This window comes from Zeugodacus cucurbitae, chromosome 6 (assembly GCF_028554725.1).
Source record: "Zeugodacus cucurbitae isolate PBARC_wt_2022May chromosome 6, idZeuCucr1.2, whole genome shotgun sequence".
Classification (NCBI taxonomy): domain Eukaryota; kingdom Metazoa; phylum Arthropoda; class Insecta; order Diptera; family Tephritidae; genus Zeugodacus; species Zeugodacus cucurbitae.
Window position 1 is genome coordinate 59020113 of NC_071671.1, and position 15709 is coordinate 59035821.

Below are 15709 nucleotides of genomic sequence, written 5' to 3' on the forward strand. Positions count from 1 at the left end.
TTTAATTTATTTCAAATACATTTTTAAATTAAATTTTTCAAAAGTGTGGCAACCTTATTTTTATGCTCAAAAATGTTTGCAATACAAAAGTAACACACAAATCTTTAGTTTAATGCCCACATTGTAAAATTTCACTTCATCAATAAAAATTTTGTACAGGTGGCAACCTTAATTTCAAATATTTTTAATTTAAACTCTTCATAAACTGCTCCAATTTTATATCGATACCTCAATATTATAGCATACAATTTTTTAAACAGTTGGCAACCCTTTACATTCAGGCACCTCTAGTACAATACTGAATTATATAATATAATCTGATGGCAACTTCGTAAAAATATTGTAAACTCTTATCTGAATTTTATATTATCGAATGTACAATTTAAAATTTTCAAGTAGGTGGCAACCTTTTTGCGACTTTTTTTTATTTATTGGATCAGATTAGATGGGGGAGGGAAAAAAATGGACAAATGGGGTTGGTGACGCGAAAACATAGCCTATCCCTCCCAAACGTCAACCTCAATTTCACGCGGTACCCCCTGTTCACTACGAAAGAGGCTCTGATGACCGAGTAAAGGCGGTATAACCTTAGCATCTGCGAGGAGGAAACTCCTACGCCACCCGTAACCCGGGAACTACACTCGGATGCAGAAGGCTTTGACGACCGAGTAAAGGCGGTATAACCTTAGCACCTGCGAGGAGGAAACTCCTACGCCACCCGTAGCCCCGGAACTAGGCTCGGATGCAGGAGGCTAATCAACTACCCAACTCATTACCGAAACCGAAGTTGAGGCCCTATGTTCCACCTAGGCACTACGGGAATATATATGTATATATATTAAGTTCAAATAGGAAGTTAGGTAGATCATCTTATGTCCGTCACTATAAAATACTTTTAAATAATAATTATTATTATCGAAGAATAAACCTACAACTCAAACCAAATTACTAAGCTTATCTTAACTCATCCATAATTTTCCATTAAGCACATATTCGAAGCTTAACTGTTAAGACTCTCAATCGCATCATCAAATACAATCCATTCACATTTGGATATCACAGCAAATACTTGTACACCTCATGCATTTAAGCACCTCAACTAAGCACACTTAATCTGCAGCGAAATTTCGCGCGTATTGTCATATGCAAATGCCACATATAAGCGCATAGATATTTGTTGCATGATGTGTGTTTAATCGGCATTGCTTATGCACAAAGATTTTCATGCGAAGTACACGTGGCAGACGGATTAAGGGGATCAATGCAAGACAATTCTAAGTGTATTTGATGGCGCACGATGATTTGATGGCTGAAACAATTGAGTTACAAGTAGCATAATAGGTGCTATACAAGCATGTGCGCAGAAAAGTCTTTATATGGATGTGTTGTAATTAAATGTGAATTGAATGTCACGCACGGTCTGACATGTTACAAATCTTGCTGCGAATACAGAGTGGTCTAAGGAAAAAAATTAATGTCAATATAATTGTTGGAATGCTTTCTTTCTTATTAAATTATGTAATATAATATATATTTTTGAATCCCGAAAATTTCCGGCGTCCCGATATTTGATCCCGAAATGAAATTAAGCTAAAATATGTGCGATTGAAGTTAGTTTTCACAATAAATGAATTACTTATTTTTTATATTAATGAATGACGAAAAAGTTCGGGATCCCGAAATGTGACCAAACCAAAAAATGTATGACCAAAATTTTTAATAAGTTTTTCAAATATGATTGATGTCAAATTATTAATAAAAAAATTTCGAATCCCGATAATTTTCGTAATTTCGATACTTAATCCCGAAATATAATTAAGCAATTTTTTAAATTTTTTGGTTCACCCTGTACTCAAGTATATATTCAATTTTTTTCGAATTTTATTTATTTGCATGGGACCATTATAATCAGTCATCTCGGCAATGTCGATGAAACGCACACAAATGTCAATTTTTGATTATAGAGAAAGAATTATGATGCTCATAGACGAAAACAAGAGCGGATATTGGAATAATTGCGCTTTCATATAGGTTAACAAATACATATATATGTACATAGTAGTACATATGTAATGGTATGTTTAAGCGTGCGCAATATATTGCAGATAATAAAATTACGAGCAACGCATGAATAGCGCACGTTTAAGCACTTAAGCGTCTCCGATTTGGCTCAGCACAGTAATAAAATATCACATGAGCCTTAAGCCTCGCGAGGGAGTGTGCCCCCAAACATACTATGTGCCTATGAGGGAGTGGGAGTGGTGACATAGCGAACAACGCAATTTTGGTGTGGGGGTAACGCTTAGGGAATTGAAATTTAACGCGTGAGCATGCTTAGGCATTTTATGCTGCGGGAATGATAAAAGAAATTGTTAGAATACAATGTATGTATTATTATTAAGAAAGGCGGAGATGATATGCAAAAATGCAAAAGAATTGAGTTTATCGTCTCTATATTATTAATCTTTGGTAACAAAGTGTTTCAGAATTCTCTTTGGATTGAAGGTGATATTGTAAAAAGTATTTATTGAGCTGAAAAGAGTTCTGATATCCTTAAAAATAGTATGTTTAATTAAAATGTTTTCAAATTGTCTTATGATCATATTAAAATTTACAGATCTTAGTGGGTTAGTTGGATTTTACTCCAGCACTTGTGGAGAGCGCCATCTATCGGTATTTTGAAAGATTTGAAAAAGCTCTTTAGCTAATGAACACTGTAAAATCTATAATTTAAACTAAAACTTTGATATAATTTAGACCAGAATTCTGTAAAAGCTCACCTTTACAAAAGCTCTCACTGATCAAAAAGCTATTCTTACACATATTAGTCCGAATGAATAGAAAAAAAAAAAAAAAAAAATTCGACATATTACTAATGACGAAAGCTCTCTAACCTAAAAGCTTTTTGAAAGCATAATAGGGATGTATAAAAACCTAAATAGTGTTATTGTGATCCGCTTGATGGCGCTGGTGCAGAGTTGTTACAAAATATCTCTTCGAAAGCCCATGTATAGAAAAATTGGGACCATTATTGATTTTTTTTTTAGTGATGAAAGCTCTTACGAGGTCTTAACAATCAAAATGACTTTTGAAAGCTCAATGAGGCTTACAGAAACCCAAATAGTGATTTTCGGATCCGCTAGATGAAAAATATCTTTTGAAAAGCCCATTAATGAAAATTTGGGGCTGTTATTTAATTTTTTTGGTGAAAGCTCTTACGTGGTCTTAACCACCAAAATGCGTTTTGAAAACTCAATAAGGAAAGCAGAAACCCAAATAGTGTGCACAGTCGAATTGTTACCGAAAATTTGCACTTGAATCTTCCCCTTCCTTCTATGAATAACAAACAATTGTACAAACAACTTCCTGCTCTTTTAAATTTTCATTTTAATCAAGCGATTTTCACACTTCACACTCAATAAATAACTAATAATAACTCATAAATTACGAATTGCAACTACACTTACCCCATCGGGATTGAATTTGGGTGAGGCATGTGGTGCACAAAAATCCTGCAGCACATCCTGTAGCTTTCTCGTTGAATCTGCAAGTAAATATATGAAATATAATAATATATGAATAAATGTGTCAGCAACAGTTGCAGAAAATGTCAAAACTTGCAAATCGATTGACAATTTAATCGAGTTAACAAGTTCAAGCAAATGTTTATTAAATGATTAAACAATTACTACATGTGTACATATACAAGTACTTTAATTTGATTGTTTGGTATTTCTATGCATAATATCTAGTAATTGAATATACAAAGTGAGTAAATAAAGATTTGTGGCTGAATTTCCGGAGAACTTACATTCAGCTGTTGTTTTGCTTGGTGTGAATCTCAAGTGAATTTGTAGTTTGTTGTGATTTTGCTGTGGATATTTGTTGTGATATAATTTGGTAAATATTTTTATTTATTTTTCTACAATAGCTTCTTAAAAGTCGTTGTCAATTACTTCATTCAAATTTTTTTTTAATTTTTTTTAATTTTTTTTTTTTTACTTTTTTTCAAGCTTTTATCCATGTAATGCCTGCATTCACCATGTAATGCATTGCAATTTATCTTGAGTACATTTCGGTGTTTAAAGCTGTCCAATGAGCCATCATTTGCCCCTCAGCCAGTTCCCCCTTTTCACATGCAAATAAATAAGGAAAGTTGACGCCAACAACAATATCAATTCATTTTTCATCGCATTTTATTTTATTCCTTCATTTACTTTTTTTTTTACTTTTTTGACACATATATAGTTTCCTCAACTCATTTGCCACTCATTTAAGTGGCAACAACAACATTTTGCTGCCTTTTTCCATTAGTTAATTGTATCCTGTTTGTTGCAACTCAGAACGACATACATACATGCATATATACATATTATATATAAATGTGTAGTCATTTACTAGTTTGAGGTGTCTGTGTGTGTGCATTGTAGGCGATTAGTTAGTTGTCGCCAGTCAGTCAGCCTCGCCGACTTTCTACCAAAATGTAAGTTGACCTATGGGGATCAGTGCGGAAAAAATATAAGTTCCGTTTTTTCCGCTCTGCATTCTATAAATATACACTTCTACGCTATAGTGAATGAATGAGCTGCTTGCGCAAAATAAAAGAAAAATGGTGAAAAATGTGTGGGCGTCAATATCCGCTTATACACTCATACATAAGTGAAACATGTAATAGCGTTGGTCTATATTATCTAAGGAAGAGTTTATACTTAGATATGTGAAACTTATATTTGATATAGTATTTACTACATATTATAAATCTTTGATCATATGTATCTAGAACTTTAATATATATCTATATATATGTATATCCTTAACTGTACTCAGTTCGATTATGCATGTCACATATGCATGTACGTGCTACATATACCACGATTTTGTTTGTAAAATTATGCATGGAAATGTCATAGCGCAGTAAATGACAAGTCCAGGTCTTCGCATTTGCCATCTTGCACATAATTTATGCATGCTACCGGTTGGTATGCACTCCAATGTACCTCTTGTCGATACCATTTCATATGAATAGCTCTTGATATCAGCTCACATCTTGTGATGTATAATGAATTTCTATTAAAACTATTTTAAACGTATTACCTAGTTTATTATATTAGTTATTTACTCCAAATAATATCACTTTTTAATACCACAGCACATAACTCTACTTTTTATTACATATAAGCATCATGTGATATCATATGATCACATCAAGCCCATTTGACTGAAATATGAATAAGTTATACGTTAAAGTTTCTAGTTTAGCTTCCTTAATTGACATCACATCGCATATTTTATCATTATAACTCCAAATCACATCGTAGCATCACATCATAATATCACTTGATATCACTTCCGATTGTGTGACATTATATCAAGTCTATCAAGTTAATATGCATCACTTAAATCCATTAGTCAAAGATATTTGACAGTAAGCTAATTGATTATTATTTTTTCGTTGAATTACTAGGACTGCATCACATGCGATTACATCATATGATACGTTAAGAATTGAAGTTTAAACATTAGGTTGGCAAATATTTCCCTTCCGCTTTGTTGCTCTTTATTCAATGCTTTATAAAATATTACAGTTGCCACCAAGGGCGTTCGCCATGGACAGGAAGAGGTGGTAATTACTTGGCACTATGTCCAGGATATATGGTGAATGCGATAAAACCTGCCATCTGAGCTCCCGCAGCTTCTGACCATATGAGAACAGCTCATAGTGGATGATTCCCTTCCAATCCCATCAAACATACAGTAAAACCTTCCTGACCGTCAATCCCGGTTTGGCCACTGTTTGGGACGATTCAGCGGCCTTCGACCAAGGCCGTTTTAGCTTGATATTGTCGTATGTGATCCATTTTTCGTCACCATTCGCTTCAAAAATGGGTCGAGTTCGTTCCGTTCCAGCCGCGTCAAATCATGCGACACTCAAACATCAAGCTTACTCGATCTACTGAGTTGACAATACAAGTAGAATTTCATAAAAATTACCTTCCGGAAGTCTCACTAACTCGATGTTTTTGTTGTAGCTTATGGTGATTCGATTTAGGAAAGTTCAACTGTATATTTAAATACTACATACATATGTATGTATATCACTTAACTTATTGATGCATAAATGTTATCATAAGACATCACTCGCCAAAGTTATTCATCACAATGACAAATATTTTAAATATATTTTTTGCTCCAACAATAACAATTGTAGGCAGACATGATGTGACATCACATCAAATATCATTTATCATGAAATCATCTGATTTTTGTCATTTGCAATTGGCTAGTGGAGTATTTATAACATTTATAGTACAAAACATATGCATATAATCTAATCATATTCATAGACAGCATATCACAATTTCGCATATGCATCACGTGATTTTTTTTTTGTCACATGCTCTAGTCTAGATTTTGCTTTTGATTGTCTTCAATATTTGTTACTATATAAACTCTTAGCATATGCCACCTATCGTGAGCACATTGCTTGATTATTAAATTCCCACATTATACATTTTTCATTAAGATAACTGAAAGTTAATATAATTTCTTTTGAATTTCTACAAAAAACTGAGTTTATTTATTTTCTCAGCTGCATAAGTTAAGCAAATTTAATTAACTACCAAATTTTTACTCAAATTTTAATTAAAAATTTATCGAATTTATTCCATTTTTCTTTTCTAGTGCTGGCAGCATCAAGTAATTGTCATTAAAAATTGATTGCCGCACCTGCTTCAATTAAAGGTAAGTTTAAAATTGCCTCGAAAATCTTAAAATTAAAAAAATTATTTACATAGTGACTACGACTAAATCCTGCTTGAGCCTTCGAGATAAATTTTAATCTTTATATTTTATAAATGCCAAAATATAAAATTGATGTAAATTGACGAATTTAGAGGTTAGAAAACTTTTCTATTTTACTGCTGAACTACACATAGCGTTTGTTTGAACTACGTATTGTAAGCTGCAGTGAATAGAGCAACACAATTTTTCGAAAATAATTTAATAAAATGCTCAGCAGGGCATTAACACCGACAAATTGTGCATAAATTAATTTCATTAAAAGGCATAAGATGGAAAAAATATATTCTAACATATGCATTCATATACACATTTATAGGACTATACAAATTCAGTACAGTTGAATATGCTTTCCATGATTTTGCCATTTTAAACAAAATATTGTGCTATGTGAAAAAGTAATTAAAAAATCTTTACCAACAGAATTTTCAGTTTAAAAGAATACATACATATTTAGTTGAGCAAAGGGTTGCCATATAACTAAGTTTCATATTTTCATATAATTTGTAATAGTTATCATTTAACTGTTTGACCAAATTACTTTATAAACAATATAACTGCATAATTAGGTGCTAATTTGATATTTGTTTCAAACAGGGTTGCCACCTTTTATAAGATTTTATATAAGTTGAAAAAAAATTAACAAGCTACAAATTAACAGTTATAGGTCAAAATAACCAAATTAACAAAATAATTATTTTTCAGTGTTGCCACATAGTTTCGATAATTAACTGCAATTTTTAAATATTTTAATTATGTAAATATTAAAGATAATTGTTTATAGTAATAAATTTATTGATTGCAGCAATTTAAAAAAAAAACAAGTAAGGAAAGGGTGAGTTCGGGTGCAACCGAACATTTTATACTCTCGCAATTTATTTAGAGATTTACCTATATTTTCGGTGAAAAATTACCCTTAGGCATTGAGTTCTTCATGTTTGATATCAGGGGCCTTGAAAAGTCATGGTTCGATTTTGACAATTTCCATAAGTGATGTCACAGCTCAAATACAGTATTTGTGTAAAGTTTTATTTCGCTATCTTTATCGGTTCCTTATGTATACATTATAAAGTAAACGAATCAGAAGGATTCAAAATTGAGTTATGTGGGAAGTATGCGTAGTTGTGAACCGATTTCGCTCATATTCCACCAGTGTCATCAGGGTGTCAAGAAAATATTATATACCGAATTTCATTGAAATCTGTCAAGTAGTTCTTGAGGTATGGTTTTTGACCCATATGTGGGCGACGCCACGCCCATTTTCCATTTTGTAAAAAAATCTCAGTGCAGCTTCCTTCTGCATTTTTCTTATGTAAAATTGGTGTTTCTGACGTTTCTCCTTAGTGAGTTAACGCACTTTTAGTAATTTTCAACCTAACCTTTGTATGGGAGGTGGGCGTGGTTATTATCCGATTTCTTTCATTTTTGGACTTTAGAAGGAAACGGCTAAAAGAAACGACTGCAGAAAGTTTGGTTTATATAGCTATATTGGTTTGCAAGATATACACAAAAAACCTATTTGGGGGCGGGGTCACGCCCACTTTTCCAAAAAAATTACATCCAAATGTGCCCCTCCCTAATGGGATCCTATGTTCCAAATTTCATTTTCATAACTTTATGGCTTAGTTATAGCTCTTTATGTGTTTTTGGTTATCGCCATTTTGTGGGCGTGGCTGTGGTCCGATTCCGCCCATCTTCGAACTTAACCTTCTTATGGTGCCAAGGAACACGTTTCCAAGTTTCATTAAGATATCTCAATTTTTACTCAGGTTACAGCGTGCACGGACGGACAGACGGACAGACAGACATCCGGATTTGAACTTTACTCGTCACCCTGATCACTTTGGTATAGATAACCCTATATCTAACTCGTTTAGTTTTAGGACTTACAAACAACCGTTATGTGGACAAAACTATAATACTCTCTTAGCAACTTTTGTTGCGAGAGTATAAAAAAAAGAGTAACAGAGTTGCCACTGATATATAATATTTTATATTATTAGCGGGAAAAGATCTGATCCATCATTTGAAACAATATTTGAAAGAGCTGAAAGATCTTAAACAGTTTACAGTTGTCATTCACTCTTATGACGTGGTGTTGCCATATCAGAACAAAGTCTCGATATAGTAATAACAATTTTTGAATAAAATATTTATGAACATATATCCATAATAAATACGGAAATCACTTAATTAATGCTTATAAATTTCCAAAAGTGCCGAGTAGGGTTGCCATTTAATTTTTTTATATAAAAAATAAAATTTTTCCGACTTCAACTATTTTTCACGGGCATATTTAAAGAGCAAATTACGTTAATTCACCCAAATAGCGTTGCCACATTAATGCGTTTTAATTATGTAGATGAGATTTATTAAATTATTTATTTATTAATTGACCACGGACCACCGTCGATTGCTTGTATGTATAGCCACTACATGCATATATACTAGTAATTATGTGCATATATTTATGGCATGTTGAAAATGCATTTCCATTTATTTAAATGCCATTAAGTGAGACCGCATTGTGGCCACAAGTGGATGCATTGCCAATGACAAATGCAAAATGCCATTGACAGCGATAACGCAACGCAAACTACAAGCAATAAAAGCCATGACATGACCGACGTCATTCACCACCATGAGAGAGTGTCAGTCGTCATCATTAGCATCAGCAACAGAAACATCAGCAGTAGCAACAACAAAAACACCAAGCAATTCAAATAACAACAACAACGAGCATAAATAGCCAGCGTGTGACACTCGACGCTTCGAGAGTAGCTGCCAAAAGCATACCAAATTTGCGGGTTAAAGTAGCTGTAATAAGTACAACAACAACATCAACAACAATGGCAAATAAAAGAAATGACAACAGCCGCTGCTGCTGCTGCTACTGCTGCGCAAATGATGCTACAACAAATGCATATGCGTTGCATGCCACTGAAGCATGAATGAGAACATTATGCAAGTAAGTTTGACGATGCGTTATTGCATCACAAGCACACACAGCTATTGACATGCATACTCGTACATTCATCTATATCTATATAGATACGCTTTGGTGTGTTCGTTGACCACATTTGTATGCATTTGTCGGTCATTGTGTTGTTGCTGGATGCTGTTCACAGAGCAATTAAAGTGATCGCCAATCAACTTGAAACCGCATGGTACGACAACAACAACAAATAGTACTACATTATAAGCACAACAATAATTGTTTGTAGCTGCATGAATTAGTCTGCGTGTGACAAAACTGCTTTATAGCTTGAAATGCTTGGAAAGACTTAAACCGGAGAATTGCATTAAGGGTCTCCTTACTACAAACGGAACAGTAAGAACAGCAACTATCAGAACAAAATTATGAAGGTAGCAATCAGCTCGGTTGGAATCGAATGTTAAATTATTATGAAGTATTGGGACAATTACAAGAAAATTTTTTTAAATTTATTTCACAAATTTGCTCATATTATACTTTTTCAAACAGTTGGCAACACTTCTCTTAAATATTTTAAACTCTATACCATTCAAAAGCTTTTCTAATTATTTTCTTATTGTATTTATTGATTTGTTTTATAAATGTCAGTCAATTAAGCTTTTTTAATAGGTGGCAACCTTTTAAAAACATATTTTTATAATTATAAGTTCTCTAAGTCAATGAACAAATCTCTTTCAGTTGTTACTTATATTGTAGTTTTTCTTTAAATTCTCATTAATCTTTCTAACAGGTGGCAACTCTATTTAATAATACAACAGATACCAATATTTTTAAACCCTTTTAAGAACCACCAAGTCATCATTGCATATTTATTTTGAGTTTTATTTTGAAGTAAAGTTTTAATTAAAAAAGGTGGCAACCTTCTAGAAAAAAATATTGTTACCTAAATTACTTTCTTAAATCTCTATAGCCTGATATTCAAAATATGGCGTTTCTTCATATTAAAATTTTTTTGACTTCAAACAGGTGGCAACATCATACTATTTTATTAACGTATCTAGTGAAGTCTGCCTTCAAAAATCAATAAAAGCTCGAGTTTTTATTTGAATTGTTAACATTGAATTTTTTTAAATCTTCTTCAGGAATTTATATTAGATTAGTTTAAATTACAGATTGAGGATTGCACTGCGACCTATGGTCTATTGTGCCCTCTCCAATTATCACAGTATACCATCTAACCCCGTCCTTAACAGTCGTCCAGTGCTGATTGACGCGATACTACCTCTTTGGGGATATACAGCCCCAATTATCTGACTACTTTTCTTCGCGATCGCCGGGCGGTTTTTGTAGTAAGTGCTAAGGTGTCTCTGCTACTAAAACACAGAATCGGCAAAGATCCGACGAGTATATTTCCAGTTTGTGCATCTTGGAGTGCTGTGGTCACTAGTTGTCTCAGCTTGTTTCTAGGGAGCGCATTTACGCAATTTATATTAACAAATCCATTTAAAGAACATAATAGAGGCGGTTCATATATTCGGATGGTCATTTCTGGATATGTCTTTTATAACAGGTCATACTTGCATTAATTACTTACTTACGATGACCTCGGGTGTAAAAATAATTTTGCAGTAGAGCTAGCGAATGACCACTTTGTTGCCACAACGAATACCTTGAGCAAAACATTTCGGTGATACAACTGCCAACTGTCATCTCTTTGGTTAAACACTCAATCATCATTCAGTCAGAGAGTCGGTCAGTCAACGAGTTTTACTGTCAGCTACTCAGCTAAACAGACACAACCATTTTCGTCAGACCGTCAGACATTTAGTCATTCATTCGAAAAATCAGTAAAAGAACAAGACTTGAGAGTGTCAGGCGTTCCATCTCGCTTTCTCTCTCTCTCTCACACACAGTTTCTCAAGGTAGCTAGTTGCTGCCGGTTCCTCTTTTGAGCGGATTAACTTTGTCGTGTTGCTGACGTGATGATTTTGATTGAGTTTTGTTGTTCTTACACACTTATTTGCAATTGCAGTTACGCTTAGTACATAGTTGCTGTTGTTGTTGCATCCTTTGGTGTTTCTCCTGCATAACTGTCATTGTCACAAAATGTTGTTGTCAGTCAGTCAGTTGTGTACGTCTTGAGTGCGGTTGGTGTTATCAAACTTTTGAAGTGCTTTGATTGCTTCATTCAGTTTTGTTGTTGCCGCACTTGGTTGGCGTTAATATTGCCCTCTGGCAAGTTGTAGCACTTTGTGCTTACCAAATGCTAGTAACAAACTAGATTTGCTGCTGTTGCCACAATTTATGAGAGCTGGGATTTGTGCTCTGTGTAACGTGGTTTAATGCAGACCGACTAATTGACATTTACTGGTGTTGAAGACCCCCGAGGTGCTTTTGGGATGGATATTAGATTGGACTTAACAATCATTTAAAAAGGGTTCTGCGTAATGAAAGAAGAGGGGATGGGTACTTGCCGTTACTATGAGAGCATTAAGTTAGTCGTGAGCTTGAACAAGTCACAAACGACTTAATATGAAATGAAAGGAATAGAGGAATAGTAACACAGACAATTGCGGATATGCCCGCGTATAACCTCAAATATAGATCTTATAGAAAGGAGATGTATGGTTTGTCTAGAAGCTGATAAGCACAACCTGGTACTGTCGTCCAGAAAGTACCGTTATTTGGAAACCGATTTTATGAAAATCAAAAGGTTGTACTTCCTACTGGAGACAATAGACTATTGGACAATAAAAGACTGTTGAAATTGTAGATGACTATGGGTTTCATATTCAAGAAACAGTGAGGCCTGAATCTGTAGTATCTATCGTAGGAATAGTGGTCTAAAAGGCGCATATGTTCAGGGATATCTTTTGAAATTCAGAGGAATGAGTTGAGTATTCCTTGTTACTCCCGAAGATCCGAAAATATTCTTGAGAGAAGGAAGATGAAATTGCGAACTGTGCGATAATTTGTCTATACGTTGAAGTATCTGGCTTTATCATGAAGAAATGAAGCTCTCAAGTTTCTCTCCACTAAATAAAGATTGAGACGTTCTGTATAAATCTCTCACCACCTCCTTTAAATTACTTCTATGTTTAATATATGAGTCTGAGATATCACTTTATAATGTCGAGAGAATGTTAACGTTCGATTCCTGTACCGGAATTACCACTTTTATTCCAACCTATATCAAGGAGATAATGCAGAAAGCAGGTCTTTGGTAAAACCTGGCTCTCACAAGCGTATCAAAAATCGAACTAGAGGACAGCTAATGAATAGAAAGATTCCTTAACACTGAGAGTATAGTTGATTGTATGTCACATCTCGCTCATTTGTTATTTAAACGATGTTCACACTTCACTTTAAATGAGAAAGAATGTGAAAGTCTTAAAATAACTGAAAAATAAAAAACAACAAAAATCGTTAAATACATTGAATGCCGAGGGAATTATTGATTTTAAATCCAAAACTTATGCTACAACGTTGACGTAAAAGGATAAGCGTGAAGAGTTGGAAAGAGAACGTGGGGGTAGCAATAGATGTACAACATATTGTATGTATAGGCTGCTTTTTTAAGGTATATAATTCTATTTTCAATAATACTTAAAAAGAACTATGAATTTGGGAAATATTTTGGCTTCGAAACTGTACAGTTCTTAATCAAAAATTCAGGTCTTAGAAGGTTTATCTGGTCGGTGCTATTGCTTATTCTAGCATAGCCGACCTTATTTCGCAAATAACGCGTCGAATATTGATATCCGACTTGTCAGTTGAGGCGAGTCTATCAGCATAGATCTTTGATGGGACCAATTAACAACTCTATTTCACGGAATTGTTCATTAAAAAATGTTAATAACCTTTTAATATTATTCCAGTTAAGTCTTTTTCAAATCATTGTCAACACAGTCAAATGTCAAAACCATGTGTTTACTTTGACAACTAGTTTGACAGCTGTCATTCTACGAAAGCCTATGCCTCAAAGAAAACCACACTTTACATGTACAAATGGATTTATTTATATATAATGTAGTACCAAAAGGAGAATCCTGAAATAAATTCCATTCTAGGATTAAAGTCGTTGAGAGCACTCAGTTGACTCGCCAACCGTCGAGCGTTCTATTTCAGTTGCTCATCATACTAAAGACACATATACTCTATACAGATGCGAGTAGAGTGTTTAGATGCATTTATTTTTGTTTATGCATAATATTGCACAGCACTCTAGCAACTGAAAGTAAATTTAGAAAATATAAACAAAAAAAAAAATAAATAAAATTTAAATTAAAAAAAGGAAATAGAATATAGATTTTAGATATTCGAAGAATGCGCATGTAAAAATTTGTATGTGTGTTGTCAGTGTGATGGAGAAAACTTTCCACCAACCAACGCATCCGCTGCGCGATTTTTACGAGTGCAAATGCCAACAAATTGCTGTTGACATTTATGTGATGCGATTTATTTTTAGTTATAGTTTGTAGTTTTGGTTTTGTCGTTTTGCGATTTTTCCGTTTTGCCATGGTGATGACGACAGTGCTGATGCCAGCGCATCTATGGCCATCATAGTGGGCGTGTACGCGCACGGAGGTGGCTAGCAAATGAACGACTTCATCAAATGCATTTGCCATCGCCGGTCGTGCATATTTAGTGCGTTAAAACGATGATTGTCATCACTGCGGCACGAGTGCAGCGGCCAGCAGCCAGCACGTAGTTGCAAGTGACACTCGCGTTGATTTTTTGGTGGATTTTTCAAAAGCCCCAACGGCGCAAATGTAAAGTGTTGCACTCATACGCGCTCACAAAAAGTGCAATCATATATTTTTTTCTTTGTGAAGAGTTTCAAGTGCCTTGTAGGAAATTGTTTGCAGACAAACAAATTTAGAAATTCAATTAGTTCCGACAATTTTTCTAGGGTTTAATGTTTTTTACCTTTACCATGTTGTTGTACTTGACAAGAATTCTTACAAAAGACTATGGAAATTATAACATAGTTTTCTGCAGAATTATTATATTTTAATTTCCATTTTTCACTCTAGGTGGCGCTTTGTTATAGCAATTATACTTTTAAAGTATTCTTCATTGAAATTTTTATGATTTTCATTAATATACTTATTGGAAATCGAAGTACATACCAAGTAATAGTTTTTCGTAATAAATTTCTGAAGAAAATTTAATTTTCGAAATTTTTTTCACTAATTCCATATTTCCTACAGACCCATTGTGGCTTTTCGGACCATATTTTCATATACACATACTCGTACTCGTAAATTTGTCTTCGTATCAGTTTGTGCGTCACAGTAGTCATTCACAATTTTGATGCTGGTTAAAAATAGCATCCCACATGCTCTATATATGCACTTCTATATTTATGCTTTTAAATATTGTTTTTTCTTTCTATTTGGTAGTTCGGAAAGTGCATAAATTTGTGTTGAGACAGTTTGACGCTGTTAAACTGAGAATTCGATAAACGCAATGCGACAAAAAGTCCGCAAATTTGGTCAATGAATTGAATAGCAAAACAAAATATTGAAAATGTATAGATGGAAGTGGTTTTGATAAAAGAAATAAACTTTTAGTCCACTTCCTGCCTTAAAAAGTTTATCGTTTTGAACAAAATTTAAAGTATTTTTTAACACTTTTGTCACTCAATGTGCCCTTTGAACTATATCTATAGGCATTGCTTTCGGATCAATATAAATAAAAAATCTAAATAGAAGTTTGTGAATTAGAAATCTGTTATTTGTAGGAGAGTAATCCTATTCAAAGTATAGATTTTTAGGTAGATTGCTTATGGATTAAGTGATAGTTTATGCATTCATGTTGATCAGGGGAAAATACTGATCTATATTGTAGTAAAATAAATCTATGATTTTCAAAAACAACCAATTCAAAATAAAAAAGTCAAAATTGAAAAGAATGTATTTTAGTTGCAACCAAAGGAAAGCACATTTTAACTACAGTGAAGACGAAACCATG

General features: G+C 33.7%; 1 protein-coding gene across 4 annotated transcripts in view; it reads right to left on the minus strand.

Moving 5' to 3' along the window:
- Positions 1-15709, minus strand: part of LOC105217464 (diacylglycerol kinase 1) — a 159432-nt gene that overhangs the window by 74782 nt on the left and 68941 nt on the right. For all 4 annotated transcript variants that reach the window (XM_054234651.1, XM_054234653.1, XM_054234650.1 and 1 more), the window contains one exon: positions 3468-3544. In XM_054234651.1, the coding sequence (XP_054090626.1) occupies positions 3468-3544 (77 nt within the window). The remainder of the gene's footprint in view (positions 1-3467; positions 3545-15709) is intronic.